This window comes from Sabethes cyaneus, chromosome 2 (genome assembly GCF_943734655.1).
Source record: "Sabethes cyaneus chromosome 2, idSabCyanKW18_F2, whole genome shotgun sequence".
Classification (NCBI taxonomy): domain Eukaryota; kingdom Metazoa; phylum Arthropoda; class Insecta; order Diptera; family Culicidae; genus Sabethes; species Sabethes cyaneus.
This window is the reverse complement of record NC_071354.1, coordinates 52395716-52416570: the sequence shown is the minus strand read 5'-3', so window position 1 is coordinate 52416570 and position 20855 is coordinate 52395716. Positions and strand designations below refer to the sequence as shown.

The following is a 20855-nucleotide window of genomic DNA, read 5'->3' as shown; positions in this document are numbered from 1 at the left end:
GATGAATTAGGACCTCTTCCCACATTAGGAGGGGGGGGGCTCCAATACAAATGAATTACAAATTTCCCCATAACTCGAGAACTAATCAAGCAAATAGAACCAAATTCGGCATGTGGAGGTTTTTGGAGGCAAAAATATTTTCTACGGTGAATTAGGATCCTTCCACACTTCAAGAGGGGGGGCTTCTACACAAATGAAATACAAATTTCCTCATAATTCGAGAACTAATCAAGCAAATGGAACCATATTTGGCATGTGGGTGTTTTTGGAGGCAACCATTTTTCCCATGATGAATTAGGACTTCTTACCTTTTTAGGAGGGGGGGGGGCTACCATTCAAACGAAATACAAATTTGCTCATAACTTTAGAACTAATCAAGCAAATGGAACCAAATTTGGCATGTGAGAGTTTTAGATGGTAGAATTTTTTTTTCTGTGGTGTATTACGACCCCTTTCCCTTTTAAGAGGGTGGGCTCCCATACAAATGAAATACAAATTTCCTTATAATTTGAGTACTAATCTAGCAAATGGAACCAAATTTAGCATGTAGGAGATTTTTGAGTCTTGAATTTATTTTATGATAGTTAGAGACCTCTCACCCCTGTGGTAGGGGGATATGGACTCTCATACAAATAAAACAGAAATTTTTGCGAAACTCAAAAACTAATCCAACTCGAGAAATTCGAGACTCTTCCATAAAACATTAATCAATAACAAGACCACAAAAACTATCTATAGTAACACTAGATCATTCAGGACGAGCCGGTCGCGAGTGTTGCCGGTGACCCGCCGTCGGAGGCGCCGCCCATTGGGGGGCTTGCAAAACTCGAGATAGTGACAAAGATCATCCGAGATTCATGATTTATGTACAACACAGGTTAATTTGTGGCAATACGAAGTTTGTCGGGTCAGCTAGTAAACTATAAGATAAAATAAACTAATTTACCTGTTTTCCTTTGCACACCGCAACCTGATGCAACCGCAGCGTAAGACAAAATGGCGTGCAGAAAACGAAAAAATACGCTAACACTTTTTCACCTAAAATTAGGTAAATTAGGTTTAGTGATGGGATTAGTAATTTTTACCTAATTTTCATTAGTAATTTTTACCTAACTGGTATAAACATACAGCTTTACCTAAATTTAGGTGATTTCGACGTTTTCATTAGGTACTTTCCTGGTAGAGTGAAGGTTGAAGGTCGGTCTACAACAGAGCTGCCACAAATACAGATATTTGTGCATGCATAAATTTGGGACCCATCAATTATTTCAGTTGCTGTGATTTCTGGCTCTACTAATGTTCCTGAATTTTAAAGTAGTCCATAAATTATTTATGTTATTTAAAAGATTAGATCGAGAAAATTAAATACTCCGGAGAAAACGGTAGGGTCCCAAATTTATGCATGCACAAATATCTGTATTTATGGCAGCTCTGGTCTACAACGAATTAAATATTTACACTGCGGCAGATCCTATACAAAAGGGTCGTGAATGCAGAGTTCCCACGCACCATTTATTCGTTGATTTCAAAGCCGCATACGGTACCATCGACCGCAAAGAGCTAAGGAAAATGATGGATGAGAACAGCGTCCCCAGGAAGCTCATCAAACTGATTCAATCTACGATGGATGGTACACAGAGTGGTGTGTTCGGATTTCGGGTGGATTGTCAAGATTATTTGAATCACGCAGAGGGTTTCGTCAAGCAGATGGTCTCTCATGCCTGCTGCTGAACACACAGGGCACGACCTTCAACAAAGGGGCCATCCATATACCACGTGGACAGTCTAGAGGGGGGTGGGGGTTATGAAAATGTCCACGCTTGTCCACGGAAGGGGGGGAGGGGGTATGGAAAATGTCCACGTGGACAATTTTTTTTTTCATACAAGAAATAGAAATTAGAAACAGAAATATTGAATTGATTAGACATATTAGCGTTAACTATTGATTAGTGATTGTTTTTAAGCTCAAATAAAGTTTTATCTTCTGATAAGGCACATGTTGACGTAAATACATGAACCGAGCATTATTAAAGGATTCGTCTTCAAAAAATTTTACGAACCACATCGCGTCGGAAAGGTCTTGTGTGGTGTCATAGTAGACGGCCAAGGTGAGGTGCTCTAGTTAGACAGGGATACTGTTGACGGAGAAGAATCGTCAAGCGAAAGTCAAACTGAAACGGACTTGCTTGCAGTCGAATAATTGGGTATTTTAGTGGTACATACATTTCCGTATATTCTGACAAGATATGATGCCATTCAATCGCTACATGAAGACTTTACCGAATTTGACTAATGGAAGTAATGAAAAAACATTTTTTTTATATTTGAAAAAAAAATTTGGAATAAGACGATAGCTTATAAGTAAACCACTTTTCTTTTTAGCTCGCCTTAGACAACACAGTGAATAGATACACTATGGTCATCGAACGATACAGGTTTCATATGAGAGCTTTAAAAGCTCGGTTAAAATGAAGAGCTCTATCAGAGAGATAGAAGAGAGGGAGAGAACTTCTGACATCAAGTCAATCAATCGGCTTGGTTGATATCTGTCAAACAGCAAATCATTCTAGTTTTGATTTTTATTAATTTTTTCATCGAATATTGACTTAATTGAAATAAAAAAAGAACTGCTAGATCCAGGAAACGACGGGCTATCAAATAAGATAGAAAAATTCACTTTTTTGGGAAAATTAAAATACCCAATTCGCAGTAGAAAAGGTAACCATGAACAGAAAAATTTAGGTCCTAACACCTTGCATACAGATTTTAATACGCTGCGAAAATTTGACAGAAAATCCATGGAAAAACTTAAATTTCCGCAATCCGTAAGCATTGTATCGGGGCCTTTAAAGCTTCCTTTTACGTAAGCTTTTTTAATAAGTATTGCATAAATTAAGCTGAAAACAAAATTTAGCACCATGCATTTCTGTTTTGTTAAATTTTACATAAGGAAAAAATGTCCACGTGGACAAACAGGGAGGGGGGTGGGGGTTGAGTCAATGTCCACGGAGGGGTACGGGGGGGTTGAAAATTGGTATTTTTCTATCCACGTGGTATCTGGATGGCACCAAATCTGGTCAATTTGTCTGCTGACATGGTTTGTCGATGACATGGATACTATCGGCAGAACATCTGTGACGGTGGCTGAATAGTATTCCAGACTAAAGCGCGAAGCAGAAAAGATAGAGTTAAAGGTAAATACGTCTTAAACAAAATACTTGCCGGAAAGCGGAACCGACCGACGCCGCTTGGACAGTCCCCAGGTAACTAATAAGCATTTCCAATGCAATTTAAATGCAAGCCAATAAGCATTTAAGTTGCCTTAAATGCTATTTTGACAAAATATGCGGCTACTTTACTGCTAGCCCTCATATAGAGCTGGCAATGCTTATTTGCAGCTAGTTACCGACAAGAAGAATTTAAATAGAATTGGATGCCAATTTACAACAGTTATGCAATCAAAAGGCTGATAAACAGCATCTTCTTCTTCTTCAGCAGCATAGAGCCGGGGTGGCTCGTGCTGTTTCAAGCACTCGTTTCCATTCAACTCGGTCTTGGGCCACTCGTCGCCAATTTCCTAGTCGTCTCAGAAGTTGCAAATCGCTTTCGACTTGGTCGAGACATCGTACACGTTGGGCCCCCCTGTTCCTGGTGCCGGTGGGGTTGTTGAAGAGGACTATTTTCGTCGCACTGTCGTCCGGCATCCTTACGACGTGTGCGGCCCACCGTAGCCTGCTAACTTTCGCTAGATATACGATGGGAGTCTCCCCAAGCAGTGCCTGTAGCTCGTGATTCATACGCTTCCGCCACTCTCCGCTTTCAGTTTGTACTCCACCAAATATCGTCCGCAGCACTTTCCGCTCGAACACGGCAAGGGCGCGTGTGTCCTCCGTAAGCAGCGTCACGGCTTCAAGTCCATAAAGAACTACTGGTCTAATAATGGTTTTGTACATTGTTAGCTTCGTGCGGCGGCGTATATGCTTCCTGATTGTAGCGTTTTACGAAGGGCAAAGTAGGTCCGATTTCCCGCTTGGATGCGCCGCTGGATTTCCTTAGTAGTGTTGTCCGCGGTCACCAGCGATCCCAAATACACGAACTCCTCTACCAGTTCTAGTTGGTCACCGTCAACGGTTACCGTCCGTGGGTGGCGCGCGTTTGTTTCCTTTGAGCCTCTTCCTTTCATGTATTTGGTCTTCGACGCATTTATTTTTAGCCCAATTCTCCTAGACTCCGCTTTCAGTCTGGCGTAGATTGCCTCCGCCGTCGCAAAGTTCCTGGCAATGATATCGAAGTCATCTGCAAAGCCTAGAAGTTGGCTACTCTTGGTAAAAATCGTGCCTCTCGTTTCGATGCCCGCTCGTCGGATCACCCCCTCAAGAACGATGTTGAACAGCATGCAGAATAGACCGTCACCTTGTCTCAACCCTCGCCGCGTCTCGAAGGGATTCGAGAGTGTCCCAGAGATGCGTACGAAACACATCACTCGATCCAATGTAGCTCTAATCAGTCACGTCAGTTTGTCCGGAAAACCGTATTCGTGCATTATCTGCCATAGCTTGTCTCGATCGACTGTATCGTATGTTGCTTTGAAATCAATAAAGATGTGATGCGTGGGCACGTTGTACTCCCGACATTTCTGCAAGATCTGTCGGATAGTAAAAATTTGGTCCGTAGTTGCGCGAGCCCCCATGATTGTGGAAAATGTTTATAACAAAACAAACATGGAAAACAAAACAATTCCTTTGGAGTTGGAGTTTGAAGTGAAAAAAATTGTGAAAAATTTGATTCAGATAACATTTTCTACTAAATTTACTAAATCTACTACATTTACGAATTCTACTAAATTTACTTCTTATTTCATTGAAATTTTATTGTGCAAAGATTGGTTCAAGAATTATGAATATTTTGGAATATTTGATTAAACGGTTTATTCGTTTAATTTTAATGCCTTTTCCTTCCATACCTCCATGCACCGCGTTGTACTTTACTACGATGATTGAGTTATACCATCGCACACACATAACTATATTCATTCATGAATTTTCACGAATTCTGAAGATTAGGATGCAATCGCCGATCGTACGCAATGAATGACACTATGACCTTTTGCGATTACTTTTGGCAACGTTGTAAACAGACCTGCCAGTTCTATATGGAAACCTCCAAAAGTCTGTGCATTTTTGATTTTTTGTTTGTTATTGTAAACCAAAGTTTTTTTTTTAATTTGTTACTTGCGTTTGACTCGGCATAAAATTCAGATCGTCGATTTTATTAGTTAAAAAATAAAATAATAACTTATTATTGATCTATCACCAAAACACCCAAAACAGAAAAATCGTTGAAGCGAAATCTGGCATCTCTGCAGGCGAGACACACTCACACAAACCCCTGGGAAGCAGATTCTTCCCCTTATCACTTTCGTTTTGTTTCCGAAATTCTGCCAAGAACCGTTATAAACAATAGTGGAATGGGTTTGTTAAGCAGTAAAACAGCACCTGTCAACATGAGCGGACCAGTTGCGGAATTTGTGAAAAGTGCTATCGCGAAGGATAAGGTGGTCATTTTTTCCAAATCGTACTGCCCATATTGTACGATGGCTAAAGAAGTAAGTGGTGATTTTAATGGTGGTTGGAAATAAAAAGTGCTTATAACAAAATCATACTTTCAAGTTCCGAGAATTCCAATGACGTCATGTGTAAAACCTGAATTCTCGTGTTTTTTAGCCTTTCAAGAAGCTGAACCAAGCGTTCGCTTGCTACGAACTGGATCACCGCAACGATGGAGATGAGATACAGTCCGTACTCGGTGAAATGACCGGTGCCAGAAGTGTGAGTGTGAAAATATAACATTTTTAGTTTTAAATAAGATCACTAGTTTTGGTGGTTAGGTCACTATTATCCGGAAATAAAACCGCAAATCTCTGATAGGAACTCGTTATCAGCTGAGTTGTATTACGCTTATCGTTTCATTCATAATGGTTTAGAAGTGGTTGACCTTTTTTATTTTTTCTATGCTAAGCGATTCACACCAATTGGGTCGTCTTTAAATTTATTCCGTATATTTGCAGGTACCTCGGGTTTTCATCAGTGGTAATTTTATCGGAGGCGGAACAGATATCAAAAAAATGTATTCCGATGGGCGTTTGGAAAAGTTGTTAGCATAATTTATAGACGATTGCTCCTCTAAATAAAATACTTAGCTATGCTATTGTTTTTCAAGATGTATTCATTTTATTTTAAATTGAAGCAAATACAGTTTATGTTGTATTACAACTTTCACTTTACTCGATTGGACTCCACTAATGCCGAACGAAACCCAAGTGGCAGCAATTTGATCGCCTCCATTCTACATTCCGATCGGGTCCGTTCCGATTGACGCATGTTATAGCATACGTTGTATTCTCATCGAAGCAAAATTTCTGATTGGATCCGGATCAGATCGGTATGTAGAATAGAGGCGAATGTTTGTCGTGTCACGTCACTTGCCTCGCAGAATAGACCCAGTTCCAATATTTATAGCTTTATTTTTCTCTTCCCTTGGCAATCGCAAGCCCGCGCCTGCGAATCCAGGTACGACCTGCAACCAAGCGCAATTTGCTGTGCATAAAGCATTTTAGCTACTCCGTGGCAAGCTAAAATAAACCGAAGTTAGAATCAAAAGCTAGTTTCGATCGATTAAACAATGGAAAAACATTTAACGCACATTTGGACTGCGTGTGTTCGTCGGTGGAGTTTTCCCCGAAGTCTTCACAATACTTATAAAGGCAACGCTTAAGGTCCTGATCGCACTGATCCTTCGAATTGTTGCATGTTTCGTAGCAGGCACCGTGGGCTTTGCAACATTCATTTATCTCGACTGTCAACATTCGTCCAATATTAAGCCCTATCAAGTTGCAACCGTCTGGATGCGGGTTGTAAGATGGTTTCTTCACTGGTAAAACATCTGTAAACGTATAGTCACAGTTTATAATTATCACACACAGTTGTGGAATTTTTTGTAGGCATTTTCCAGCCTGTCTACGCGCTATTTGACTTACCTTTATTAGGACATGCATAAACACAATCCTCGTCTATTGATGTTTCTAAAGAATCCATAATATCGTATAACAAGGGGAATCCTTTTGTTTGAATATCGTTGTAGATTTCATGTATTGCAGTAATTGCATCAAATACTCGAGTGAGTTCTCCAGTTTTGGGTCCGATATAAAGACCAAGTACCAATATAACCAATAACGATATTATTTTAGAAATTGGTGGTCTGGCCATGATTACAAATAAGACCTAACTGCTACCTTCAGCTGTCGGGAAAATGACCTGACTGCAAACGCTTCACCAAATGTGCATTCTTTAAAAACGGCCTTCAGTATCTTATCATTCATTTTGTTCTGAGAATATTGGCATAATCAATCGATAAACTCGTAATTTAATGCTAATTTAATTCGTAATCTAATGCTGATATACCTTTCTGGAGAAGTCTAACTAATCATGATGCTCGAAATAGTACGTACATATATGAAAAACGGTTATGTACTTTCTTATTTCGCGTGTGGGTGAGTAGATTAGAAGGGGCGTTCAATTTCAATTTTATCTTCAACCCGTAGACTATTACTAAGAATTATTCAGGAAAAAAATTTCTTCAACTACAGCTTACAGAAATCACTCTCGCACACAAAAGAAAAAGGACCAGATTTAACACCTATTAAATCCAAGCCTGCAGGATGTCGTTTATTCAATCGAAAACCGTTTTCTTATATATCTATAACACAAACTAGGTATCACTTCGATATTCCACCCGTCCAGTTCTACTTTAAAGGTCCTGCTTCCAACCGTACTTTCCGCTATTCTTGTAGTCTTTACCCTTGTCCTTTTCCTTGTTACCCTTATCAGGATACTTATCGGATCTTTCGTACGCTTTATCATAGCCTTTGTCGGATTTTTCGTACGCTTTGTCGTAACCTTTGTCCGATTTTTCATAGGCCTTATCTGGCTTCGGCGGAGGGCAATAGCAGCACCTCGCCTGAGAATCCAAATATGACTTACAGCCGAGCGTTAGTGTACCCGTGAAAAGCATTTTGGCTGCAGCTTTGCAACCTGTAATAGCAAATCATTAAGTTAGAACCCTAACAAAATACATTTTTATTCCGAAGAAATACCCTTTACAACCAAATCGCTGACGACGTTTTTCTCGTACGCATCGCAGTACTTGTACAGACATCGCTTAAAATCCAAATCGCACAGTTCTTTATCGCTACTGCAGGTATCGTAGCATATATCGTGAGCGTTGCAGCAAGTTTCCATCTCAGCTGCCGGCAGATACTCGCTGTCAATCTTTAGTCCCAGCGAACCGCAACCATCCGATTGCGGGATGTAGAATTTGTTTTTCGATGGCGTCCCACCTAAAGGAATTTATTCTGAACATAACGATTACGTCATTTTTATTTTACTGACCTCCTCCAGGACACTGGTACACGCAAGTCTCTTCTACCGCAGCGTCGAACACTTCGTGCACAACTTTAAACTTCCTTGCAACATAAACTACGTTCTTTAGAACATCTCCGAAAACTGCTTCGGCAGCGATCATTGCGTCGCGCAAGCTGGCCAACATGTTGGATCCATATCCGGTGTAAGCGTAGGTCAAAAAGGTAAGCGTATATATCGCAACCTTCATGTATGGCACATGCATTGTGGCTGAATTGGAACTGAATGAAGCAAAATAAACTTTATTTTAACCAAAATCTGACGTGGTCTTCGAGCAACATTACTATGTAGCTACCTATCTTTCAAACACCCAAAAAGATGAAACTTTTAGTCAAACAAAACACTTCCTCAGAATGATTCACACAGCTGATGGACACGCGTTCATTTTCGATACGTACTTGCTTAATAAAGTAAAAATGATCTGAAAGATGACTATTTTTAGAAAAAAATATTTTGTGCCCAAAATGCCGCTTCTTCACACAACAAGGTAAATTATGATGACGAATGTATCAGCCGCTTTCAAGTTTGTTTTGACGCAGAATTTTGCTATAAAATATATGTAGAAATAAATAAACAAATTCTCGCGTCACTTTTCATTTCGTCCAATGTAACAAATGTAAACAAATCCGGTTTATCACAACAAATTATTGCTCTTTTTAAACTCTATGTTACCGTGGACCCCCGTTCGTTTGACCGTTTTTAATCTGAACACTTTTTAATTTGAACCCCGTTGGTTTGCACGACGTGCAAATTAAAAATGGTTCAAAGTCATACTCAATATGACATCATTTGCTTATGCAGACAATGCACATAAACACGATTTATTTGTGCTGATCTAGCGTGTTTAATCTGTTTCACATTGCGTTTTCCCAACGATTATTGTAGAAATCTGATCGGAGAATGAATATTCGCTGCTTGTAACTGCCAACTGAATCAAACCATCAAAACAATAACAAAGAGCAGGGCGGCCAGTTCACACAAGTTTCAGCATATTTAGGGTTACCAGTTGTTCAAATTAAAAACTAACCCCGTTAGTTTGCATGAGGAATCGTTCAAACGAACGGGGGTCCACTGTATACAAAAACACCTGCCCAAATAGAATTACCGTGGACCCCCGTTCGTTTGACCGTTTTTAATCTGAACACTTTTTAATTTGAACCCCGTTGGTTTGCACGACGTGCAAATTAAAAATGGTTCAAAGTCATACTCAATATGACATCATTTGCTTATGCAGACAATGCACATAAACACGATTTATTTGTGCTGATCTAGCGTGTTTAATCTGTTTCACATTGCGTTTTCCCAACGATTATTGTAGAAATCTGATCGGAGAATGAATATTCGCTGCTTGTAACTGCCAACTGAATCAAACCATCAAAACAATAACAAAGAGCAGGGCGGCCAGTTCACACAAGTTTCAGCATATTTAGGGTTACCAGTTGTTCAAATTAAAAACTAACCCCGTTAGTTTGCATGAGGAATCGTTCAAACGAACGGGGGTCCACTGTATTTTGAGATGAAAAAATTAGCATTATCAAAATGTCCAATGTGCACATTCGAATTACGAATGACTGACTGTTACTTCGGTCGTTCTCATCTGATGTCCAAAGTGCAAAAAAAAATCAAAACAAACCCAATCTGTACATTGGACGTTTAGCAAGTGAAAGTTTTTTTTCGCATTATTTATGCATTTTAAGTGAAACAAGCGGTCTAATATTGAAAAAATAACCTCGAAAATAGCGTAGCACGGCAACGCACGTATTTTACGGTGATTTCGCTTAATTTATGTGCAATAGCCTGGAAAAATAAAACCGTCCAAAGTACAGCATGAGATGGTAAACAGTCCAATGTAACTTTTTCCATAATAAACCAAAACTGCTTAGTTTTAATTAGATTTTTAAAATCTCCGTTAAATATTGAATGTTATTATTCATCAACCACGTTGAGTGAATGACTGAAAATTATTTCATTTTGAAACAATTTAAAGTTCAATTCGAAGAACTTCGATCTCGTTTTTCTCAATATGGTGGAATTAGCATTGGGCGATACTGTATCTGTATCGAAAAAATCGATACTTTTGAGCCGATACATCGATATTTTGGATCGATACTGAGCGTCCCGATACCGGCCAGTATCGATGCTAAAACGCCGATATTTGTATCGATACCTTTATAGTAAATGCTAGAGAAACTAAAATACTTTACTTATCCTAATGCGATGTCCATTAGGATTTCACTTGCATAACAATGTTCCGCCAACAAACTCGATCCATGGCTGTCCGCCTCCAATTTCTCGAATGTTCCACACTTTCCAGGACTTGCTCCATTTGGTCTAACCGTCAAGCACGCTGCGTACCTCTGCGCCTGGTACCAACCGAATTCGAGGCAAACATCATTTTTACGGGATTGTTTTCCGGCATTCTCACAACATGTCCCGCCCATTGTACTCTTCCAGCCTCAGCAACTTTCTGAATACTGGGTTCGCCGAAAAGCTGCGTCAGCTTGTGGTTCATGTTTTTCCTCCATACACCGTACTCACATACACCACCAAAAATGATCCTAAGCACACGACGTCCAAAAGTGGCCAGTCTCCGTCGAGCATTGTCCACGTTTCGTGCCCGTAGACTATCGGTCTTATTTGCGCTTTGTACATGGTACATTTGGTACATGGATGAAGCTTGCCAGATTTTAGGGTCTTGTAGAATCCGTAGTAAGCACGACTTCCGGCAAGAATACCTCTGCGTATTTCTCTGCTGCAGATGGTATCCGACCATCTCGAGGGGCAAGACACTTCATAATATTATAAAATATTAATATATTAGGTCCTATTAAAGACTAAAAATGTGTAACTTTATAGGGCTTTAGGTTATATTATTGGTGGGAACAGTAAATATATTAAGGTTGAAAAAATATTTCCAAAGGGAAAAGTAATATATTTTCAACAATGTCTTGCCCCTCGGACCACCTCGAACTCGTAGAAATTAAAATAAGAGGTGTACCTAATTAAAAGTACACTCAAAATAAATTTCACGTCGAAATCATGGTAAAAGTTACGTGAATATTTTCCATTCAGCTTTTCCTGTACTATTTACCTGATTTTCAGATAGTTCGCCCACATACTAATGCGTTAACGTGAAAATCAGATAGATGTTATTATTTGTTCCAATAACAATCAGCTGAAAGTCACGTAACTCCCTGTAAAGAAATTTACGTGATTTTTCACGTGGAAAGGACGTGTAGATTATTTTGAGTGTACGGCAGCTAATTTTTTTTTCGATAAATAAACTCTGCAAAAGTAGATGCATTCCTAGTTCCAGTCTTAAGCGGGGTACGCTGCTGAAAAGAAAACAGCTCAAGAAAAAATCTTGCTATTTACCGAAGAAATTTTGACAACTCCAATGCAAGCAACCACCTGTCATTTTTTCTTGTGGTAATAATTGCGCCGGATATTATTCCGTACGGAAAAGTGACGTTTTAATTCACCTGCATGTAAAACTGCGCCATCTGAACGTGAAATAATATTTCTTATGAAGTGCGTACTGCTTAAGAAATCGTAAACGAAATCGATTTCTTGAGCATTTCTTGTCCTATCTTTTTACCCATTACTTTTCAGCAGCGTACCCCGCTTTAAATCAAATTTTAAGTAAAACTTCAATTTCAATTTGAAATCCAATTTCAAGTCGGATTTCTTGGGCGAAAAAAATCAATTTCAATTTCAAATCCTATTTCAAGTCCAATTATAAGTCCGATTTAACTCAAATTTCTGGCAAAGTTGTAAGTATAATTTCTAGTCAAATTTTACATCCAACTCACGGTTAGTTTCTAGTAAAATTTTAAGTTCTTTATTATGTCCTATTTCAAGTTCAATTTTATGTCTCATTATAAGTCTTATTTCATGTGTAATTTCAAGTCCAATTTATATATTCTAGTTTGAATTGGTCCAAACTTGAGTTTAACTTCGCGTCCAATTTAAAGTGTGATTTGAAGTCCAAATTCAAGTTCCACTTTAAGTTTAATTTTAAGTTAAATTTAAAGTCTTACTTCCAGTTCAATTCAAAGTAAAAATTCAAGTTGAAACTGATTCAAACTGAAGTCCAATATCATTTAATCATCAATATCAATTTGAAGTTCAATTTTAAGCATAATGCCATGCTCAATTCTAAGTTAAACTTCAGTTCCCATTTCAAGTTCAATATCAAGTTTAACTTCAGGTTCAATTTTAAGTAAAATTTCAAGTGCAATTCCAGCTCCGATTTTAAAATTAATTTCAAATGTGATCAATTAGACAACTCGCAAGTTGCTGAGAACTACGCGCACTTGCTGAGTGAAGCTCTGCTTTCCTCAATGGAACTAGCTGTCTTGGCACTCGAAGATGGATGTGATTGGATACGCTAGACCGTCAATGAAGCCGCAACCGCGTTGTTAAGTAAAGAAACCCTGAGTGTATGAAATGAATTTTGACGGAGTTGAACTGGAAAGGGTTGATGAATTCATAAATTAGGGATCTCTGGCAACCGTCGTCAATAATACGAGTAAGCCGATTCAACGACGCATTCTAGTTAAGGCAGGCCTACTTTTCCCTTCGTAAGTCATTTCGATCAAGGAGCATAAACCGGCGTACGCAAAATATAAGCACATTTGCCGTATTTGCCGTGAACGCTAGGTGTTGGTAACTGGAAGCAGAGAGCAGCCCAGGCGTTTAAACCACGAGCTGCAGGCACTACTTTGAAAGTTTCCTATCGTACACCTGCCGGCTGGCCATGTTGTACGAATGCATCATCGGCACCAGGTTGAAACTTGTGAGTTCTTGATATAGCACAATCCACCCCGGCTCGTTACGACGTGGCATTTTTTCTTGTTTCTCTTGCTGATAGCGCCATCACTGGTCTGCAACGTGCATCCAACCAAATTTCAACAGTGTTTGACTTTCATCTGGCTCAGCAAGTCTTACGTTCTACATTTATTTCAATGTTTCGATGTTTACTGTATTAGGTGTTAAGGACCATTAGGGCATTGTTGCCTGTTGGTAAAGTTATGATAAAGTAATAAATATTTTTCTGGAACTTGACAGATTTCTTGACGGCTTTTGCACTGGTTTTCCGTACAATTTCCATGATAATTAAAATTAGCTAACTTCACCGTAGCTCACCATAGCGTTCATACTAGAAAGCGTTTTGCTCCACAACACGCACGAGGCACTTCGGTTAAATTAGATGCACCCTCAACCATTAAAAAATAATTTACAATTCTCCACCATCCCTCAATACAATCCGCATGTCGCACGGATCATTTCTAAAAGGGGCAGATTGGTCATCGCTTATCTGAAGGCTCCAAAACGCTTGTAGAGCAAAGTGTTTAATTTGGTGATCTGTATGGTTGTAGAGGTACATTCTCACGGTCATCATATTTGTCCAGCTTTGTATGGCTTGTACCTTCTGTAGCGTAAACAGAGGTGGAAGGGGGTTAAATTAGTTGGGTTGTCGAATCTAAATCTTCATCCCCATGTTTGGGCAGAAAAGGTTCTGATTTTTTAGTTCGACCGATATGGTCACCTCGCTTCATATTCATAAGTTCCATTTCTAGCATTTTTGTCTGTAAGATTGCTGAGTGGTCGATTTCTGGCCGACCCGGCCGGTTTTTCACTTGCAAAGCCGGTGACCGATCAATCTGGCAAAAAGTCGGTTTACCGACTTAAGAAAACGGATTTGTACTTTTTGTCCGATTTTTAAAATTTATTTTTTATTTCCATCATTCCACAAGATTTTCTAATGAATTTTTTAGCAACCCTGAGCAATTCGTTGCAGTTTCTGGTCAAGAGTTTAAAACCACAGGCCTGACCAGTCCGACATCAGCTATTATTTAGTTCCTAACGAGATTTCGTATGAGTACGAAAGAGAATCAGCAGTAGTAAAAGCACACGCATATAATTTTCTAAAAATTAAGCTAAATAAGCATAGGATACCGCCCGTGTGCTGCTACTCCGTTATTGACCAAGACCGATGAAAATTGCAAAATGATGGCTGGAAAAAGCATACTTGGGACAGCACGCTATTTTTCATTGTGCAACCTTATCAGGTCCCTGCATGCTGATCAATACCGACGCCGGCCACGTCCGAATGCGGGTCCTGGTGGGATGGAAAGGAATGTTAGTCCAATACTTGTTGCTACTAAAGACCAGGGAATCCTCTGCATCTTCACAAGTATTTCGGGAAAGGAATTGTTGTTAGTAGATGGGCGGAGCTAGATGGATAATGTAAGTATGTAAGCATCAGTCATATGAGGCTAACCTGGATATTCGAAAATTTCAGTAACTACAAAAATTAGGATATAAAAAATACCTCTTTAACAAATTTAATACAATACCAATGGTGCTTATATACAACCATAATTTAATTTATATCGAAAAATACTATGCACATGCGAGATTCACGACTCAAAAACCACGTAACAACTTGAACTTATCCGCGATTAGGGAAATCAGGGATAATGAAACGAGCCAATATAGTCCCTAAGTTGATAAGCATTTCCTCTTACCAACGCTAATATGCAGAGATATAGCGCCCTACTCGCTTATTCTAAAAATTAAGCTAAATAATAAACAAAAGTGTGGTTTTCGTTTCACCCTGTCAGTGTATCGATACCGATATCGATACCACTGGTATCGATACTTGCCGCCCGATACTTCAGCCGGATCGATATCTTTGCAAAAATTGTATCGATATTCGAAAATCGATACTTTTCGCAGTATCGCCCAATGCTAGGTGGAATTGTTACATTGGACGAAATCAAAAGTGACGCGAGAAATACGTGTATGACGTTTTGCTGCTATAACGGGTTACCGGCTTTGCGGATTTATATATTGTGCTTTGCAAGAAATCTTTTCATTCTCGGAAAGTTCATAGCAAGCTGTCAAAATAATTCTGTATTGAGCGAAGCTGACGAATTATCGTTAATTGAATATCGATATTTTTCACATATCGATACGTATACTCAGCTGAAAGCATAATCAGCAAAATTGCTCGCATCACGTGACGATTTGCATTTTACATTTATTTTATAACACTCCGTATAACGTGTTAACATTTACAGAGCGGTTGTATTTATTTATGCATGCCGAAATTAACTATTTCCAAAAAATCTCTATCGAGATTTCGTCCACGAATATCGATACCAGTTATATCGATACATTATCGCCCAATGCTGAGCTCGCCAAATATTGAAGGATGTGCTTTTGTCCAGAGCTGCCGTACAAATAGTTTAATTTATATTGTTTAGATATTTGCATCACTTCTTAAATTTTGTTACTATTTACACCAATTTTTATACTTATGATATTCAATGAATTTATATAAAACCGATTTTTGAATGTAAGAGGCTAAAAGAAGTTTTTTATGGTTGTTTTAGTTGCTAAAGCATCAGTAACAATTGCACATATAAACCAAAAAATATTTGGCCACCTTTTCTTGTTCTCGTTGCGGTGATTGACGATGCGGACTACCGCCGCAACAGGATGAAAATTTATGTAAATAACCGCAATAACATGATGGGTCCATGATCATCCGATTTCAAAAATTTAACTTATACCACAGCTAATGCACTAATAATATACATATTTCGAGTTTTGAGGAAATTTGCAGTCAATTTTTTTCAACATTTAGGTATACGGCAAGTATACGGGCTTTTTTAAATTCAAAGTCAGTGCACAGTTTTTTGATATCTTCTAAAATGCGAGCAAAAAAAAAAAATCTGGCAGCTTTAGTTGGTTATAAAACGCCATTGAGGTAAATAATGAGGTGAAGAGATTTGATTTTCGGTTTTTCTGATATCTTAGATTATTAAAAACATAGGGTCTATTTCTAATTCCCGTCGTATTATCGCTGATTGCAAGGAAAATTGTACCATCCAAAGTGCATTTTATTGAAATCGCTTCGGTATCTTCGGCGCACTTTTTCGTTATATTCCATGCAATAAGTGTGCCAAAGAGACCGAAACGATTTAATGCAAAATAGCACTTTTATGAGCCATATCGCACTTTGGATGGTACAATTTTCCTTGCAATTGATAATAAGGAAAGCCACACTAATTTTCATCATTTCTTAGGTGGATTTAATGAATACTCCAAAAGTTCTGCTGCTGATTAGACCCAACCACACTTACCTTTCGATCTGTGCCCTTTTAATTCACTCAAAAGCGATTATTAAAGCATTTTATTCGAATTACGCAACTGACTTTATATCTGAAATTCGTCGTACCGTTTTAAAATCCGTCCATCAAAATTTTTCATCGTCCGAACTAAAAATCACAATAATGTTTACGAAGCTAGCGCGCATGTATTTGTGTAGGACGGCATGACAAATGTTATTCTGAAAAATTTCTGCAGGTCATGCAAGTTTTCCCAGCTGCAGAATAACGACAATGCGTTGCGAGTTATTTTCATTTTATGAACGACGGAAATTGAAACGATTAGTCGACATTTTCTTCTTCGTCGCACGAAAAAACGTAGGAAATTTGGCTGCTAGGAATTCTTTAATGAAAAAATGGCATTTAAATAAATCTCAGCTCACTTTGATTGATCGCGTATGATAGTCAACAAACTAAAATATTAGGGAATAACTACTTTTGCATTGTGTGTCATAAAAATCGCTGATATTTTTAATAATTTGTGTTAGATAGGACGGGAATAGGCAATTACGACGAAGCAGCAACATACCCTAGATACGCCACTCTTCGCAGAACCAATCGTCAGTAAAGTGGCTCCTGACGGCAACAGGGTATACTAACCTGTCATAGTATTCTTAGAGCACTTTCATAAGCACACGTTTGACTATATCATTTCCCAGATAACACAAATTGGAATTGTATAATGATTAGAGTATGTCAAATCGAAGTGAACAATAAGTTGTTTTGCAGTCGTGCGTGTCTTCATATAAAATTCATGACTGTGAATTATAAAGCAGTATAGACGACTGCAATATTTGATTATATCTTAATCATATATTCAGGAGTATTTAGTTGCGTGTTATAAAAACTACGCAAAATAGAATTACAAATAATTGTCAAAATTTTTGCACGTATATCGCCTCCACTTTGGTACATATATGTTCTTATATGGCGTGAAATATAACTTTTTCGTTCAGATATGATTTCGTATATCCCAGTTGCAATCGAGATATACAAACCAAATGGTTTACTGGGTTGTCACTAACACTACACGGTAAAAAATTGACACGTCTATTTCAAATGCTCTTGCACTTGATTCAATCTGTTACGTCGCACTGTAAATTTAATTAATTTAACAGTGATTTTCAATTGATTCTCACTTTTTAACGAAGAGGTCTTTCGTTAAAAACAGTTCAATGGAAATCACCTTCAAATAATAATGCATATCCATTGATTTGGCACCACTGTTTTATTCCATTGAACTTAATGTTTTTATTCTGTTGAGAAATGTCAAAAATTTTCATCTCAAAGAACTCAACTTACAAAGATGGCGGAACAAGTTGGTTGTTCGCAGCAGCAGTTTAAAGAAAAAACTTTTAATGTGGACTGTGACTCGATATTCCCTCAAGAAATTGTTTCTATTCTAAAAAGTGAGTACAAAAAATTCATAATCAATGCAAGTTTTGTTCAAAAGTAACGAAGTTTTGTTTGCAGGCTACGGAATCGATTCTGCAGACACACCGGCAGCCATAAACCTGCTGACCAAACTGAAAATAGCGACAGTCGAGGAAACAGAAGACCAAATAACTATAGTGTATCAACTAAAACCGTCGGTTACAGAAAGCGTGGCGGAAGAAAAAATATTCGATACCGTCGTCGGTAACAACAACAACAACAACACTTCACAGATTTCGATAGCTGCTATACCGGCCGATTCTGATGCGAAGGTAGGTTGCTATATTTTAAACGACAAGATGATACTACTTGAGTTTTATTTCATTACAGGTAACCGAATCGACAATATTGACATCTAATTTATCTAACCGGCTGGTATCAGAAAATAGTTCAAAAATATATGAAGTGAGTAATCTTATATTCTGTATTGTATACCTAATTAGATTCATTTTCCGGCTTTTAGGTCAACGAAGGAGATGAGAAAAATAACAGCGACGATGATGAGTTGTTAGATTTCAGTCCCGATGTCCTAAGGCAACTACTGAACGCAACAGTGATTGGAAAAAATATCATCCAACAATCGGAGAAAGGAGTGCTTTCAGAACGACGACAACTAGAGTTGGCAGAAGTAGTTGCTACCTGGCACTTAGCCCATAGGACCAAACTCCACGAACGCGATTTGCAAAAGTATTCCCGTGTAATAGTATTGCTGTTCAAGAACGAGAAACAGGTAATTTGAACTAATATATTTGTATGGTAGGCGAAGTTCGTTTGTAAAATAAACTTCAATATTTTTATTTTATTAAAAAATTTCAATTCAATTTTTTCCAGGACTCGTACTTTTTATCAAGAGGAGGCGATAAACGAAATCCAGGGGGAAAAATTGCGAATAAAGTTAACACGTTAAAAAACAGGGCTCGGAAACGCAAGTTACACGACGAAGAACATGATACGCTTTTAAATAATAACAGTACTGCCAGAAAAGAACGTAGTGAAGACCACAGTATCTACGAAAGAGACGCATTGGATTGGTTGATTGCTAACACTGCACCTTGAACAACTGTGCTTGATAAGTGGAAAAGCTCTTTTCAAAATCGAACCAAGGTATTCGGAAGGCTAAACGTTGTGGACGAATTAATTAAATTGAAGCTGTGGAATTTGATTACTTCTGAGTTTGGACATCAGCTAGTAAGTAAAACGAGTTATTACTGTTTATATGAATGAACGAATATAACTAAACCTAAATGATAAATATAACTGGAAATAAATAACCTTATAAATGCATAAGTATAATTAAATAAAATTATCTAAATGAATAAATGTACATCTAATCAAATATATATGAATCTAAGTAAATAAGGCTTATACAAATTTGAAAAAAAGTTTATGTCACCCCCCCCTTTGAAAATTTTCGAAATGTGAAGGGGCAAAAAAATAAAGTGTCATATTAGTCTGTTGCATTTTTTAGTGACAAGTGGATTTTTTCACAGTTCAATGAGTTTACATCTCTAAATTATCCAATATTTGTAAAGTTATAGTTATCTCGTTAGTCTCGATCAACTTTCTTTCACCAACTATGCTTTCTGATTCTGCTGCAAGTCACAGGCAACTATTGTGCTTAATCTTTAGGTTCCCGACGTCGAAAATTGGGGTGCTTGTAATCAGACTTTCGGCTTGATTCTATTTTAATTTACCTTGTTTTAAAAAAATTAGATGGAGGCGACAATCAATTAAAAATTAAACAATATATTAGTGAAATTTGGTACCGCTTTTGACGGAGATATTCCGATTTTTGAATTGCAGTAGGATTATTTTTTTTCCTCAAAGGTACTAGATAAGATGAAAATAGAAACACAATTTTTCGGGTTTTCGGGGCCCAAAATTTGTTCGTTTTACTCCGTAATGTCCAAGTAACTAATTTTGGAGGTAGGGGACGTAAAACAGTTTTTACCATTCATTGGAAGCATGCAGCATGCAGGATGTCACTGAACTGTTCGAAACTTGAAATTTTCGAAACGGTCTGCATCTTTAATATACAAAGGAGAGGCCTGATATTCATGACTAAAAGGTTGACCAAGAAACGTGAATAGCTTCAGAGATTTGTTTTCTTAAAACATGTCGATAGCACAGCATAAGTGTTCCAAGTAAAAAGTGGCAAGGACCTAAACTGCCATTTTCACACTATGGTTAGATTACGATACTATGTCGTGGTTACCGCCCAGGTAACCAATAAGCATTTCCAATGCAATTTAAAAGCAAGCCAATAAGCATTTAAGTTGCCTTAAATGCTACTTAAATGCTATTTTGGCAAAATATGCGGCTACTTTACTGCTAGCCCTCTTATAGTGCTGACAATGCTTATTTGCAGCTAGTTACCAACAAGAAGAATTTAAATAGAATTTTGGATGCCAATTTGCAACAGTTATGCAGTCAAAAAGCTGATAAACAACAACCTGCAGTATAAAACGCCAGGGATGCTAATAAACGACTGATTTACTGCTTATTTTAATGCTTATTGGTTACCTGGGCGAGTTCTGAACTAGTAAGTGACACAGATTTCGATTATTAAAAAAGCAAGGTAACTAACCGAGTGACACGGAGGTTCAAAACAAAATGAAGGTCAAGTTATACGTTTGTGGCTCTCTAAGGTGATCCTGTGGCACTCCACTATTATCAAACTGCTTCATCTCTACCAGGATGCTTACTTTATGTGCTTGGGTCGAAAAATTTTGAAGTTTGAAAGGATTGAACTAAACTTTAAGTA

At 38.0% G+C, this 20855-nt stretch overlaps 3 protein-coding genes and 1 long non-coding RNA gene across 5 annotated transcripts; 2 read left to right on the top strand and 2 right to left on the bottom strand.

The window, feature by feature from the left end:
• Window positions 1-5429: 5429 nt before the first annotated feature.
• On the top strand, window positions 5430-6277 carry LOC128737174 (uncharacterized). The gene is made up of 3 exons (XM_053831749.1): window positions 5430-5605; window positions 5724-5828; window positions 6068-6277. The coding sequence occupies exons 1-3, from the start codon at window positions 5468-5470 to the stop codon at window positions 6161-6163; spliced, it is 339 nt and encodes a 112-aa protein (XP_053687724.1). The 5' UTR covers window positions 5430-5467; the 3' UTR covers window positions 6164-6277.
• Window positions 6278-6512: 235 nt separating this feature from the next.
• On the bottom strand, window positions 6513-7131 carry LOC128735426 (group XIIA secretory phospholipase A2-like). The gene is made up of 3 exons (XM_053829912.1): window positions 7037-7131; window positions 6703-6942; window positions 6513-6631 (listed from the first exon to the last, which is right to left on the bottom strand). Exons 1-3 carry the CDS (start codon window positions 7092-7094, stop codon window positions 6513-6515), a joined length of 417 nt encoding a protein of 138 aa, XP_053685887.1. The 5' UTR covers window positions 7095-7131.
• A 566-nt stretch (window positions 7132-7697) lies between these two features.
• LOC128737017 (group XIIB secretory phospholipase A2-like protein) lies at window positions 7698-8987 on the bottom strand. Of its 2 annotated transcripts, none has more exons than XM_053831561.1 (4): window positions 8773-8987; window positions 8448-8717; window positions 8153-8395; window positions 7698-8090 (listed from the first exon to the last, which is right to left on the bottom strand). In XM_053831561.1, the coding sequence occupies exons 2-4, from the start codon at window positions 8680-8682 to the stop codon at window positions 7807-7809; spliced, it is 762 nt and encodes a 253-aa protein (XP_053687536.1). In that variant the 5' UTR covers window positions 8683-8717; window positions 8773-8987; the 3' UTR covers window positions 7698-7806. The 2 variants fall into 2 exon arrangements, with proteins under 2 accessions (XP_053687536.1, XP_053687534.1); XM_053831559.1 differs by having other exon boundaries at window positions 8448-8698; window positions 8773-8986.
• Window positions 8988-17976: 8989 nt separating this feature from the next.
• On the top strand, window positions 17977-18462 carry LOC128738542 (uncharacterized). Its single transcript, XR_008412123.1, has 3 exons — window positions 17977-18066; window positions 18131-18363; window positions 18422-18462. It is a non-coding gene; the product is annotated as an uncharacterized LOC128738542 (long non-coding RNA).
• Window positions 18463-20855: the final 2393 nt, after the last annotated feature.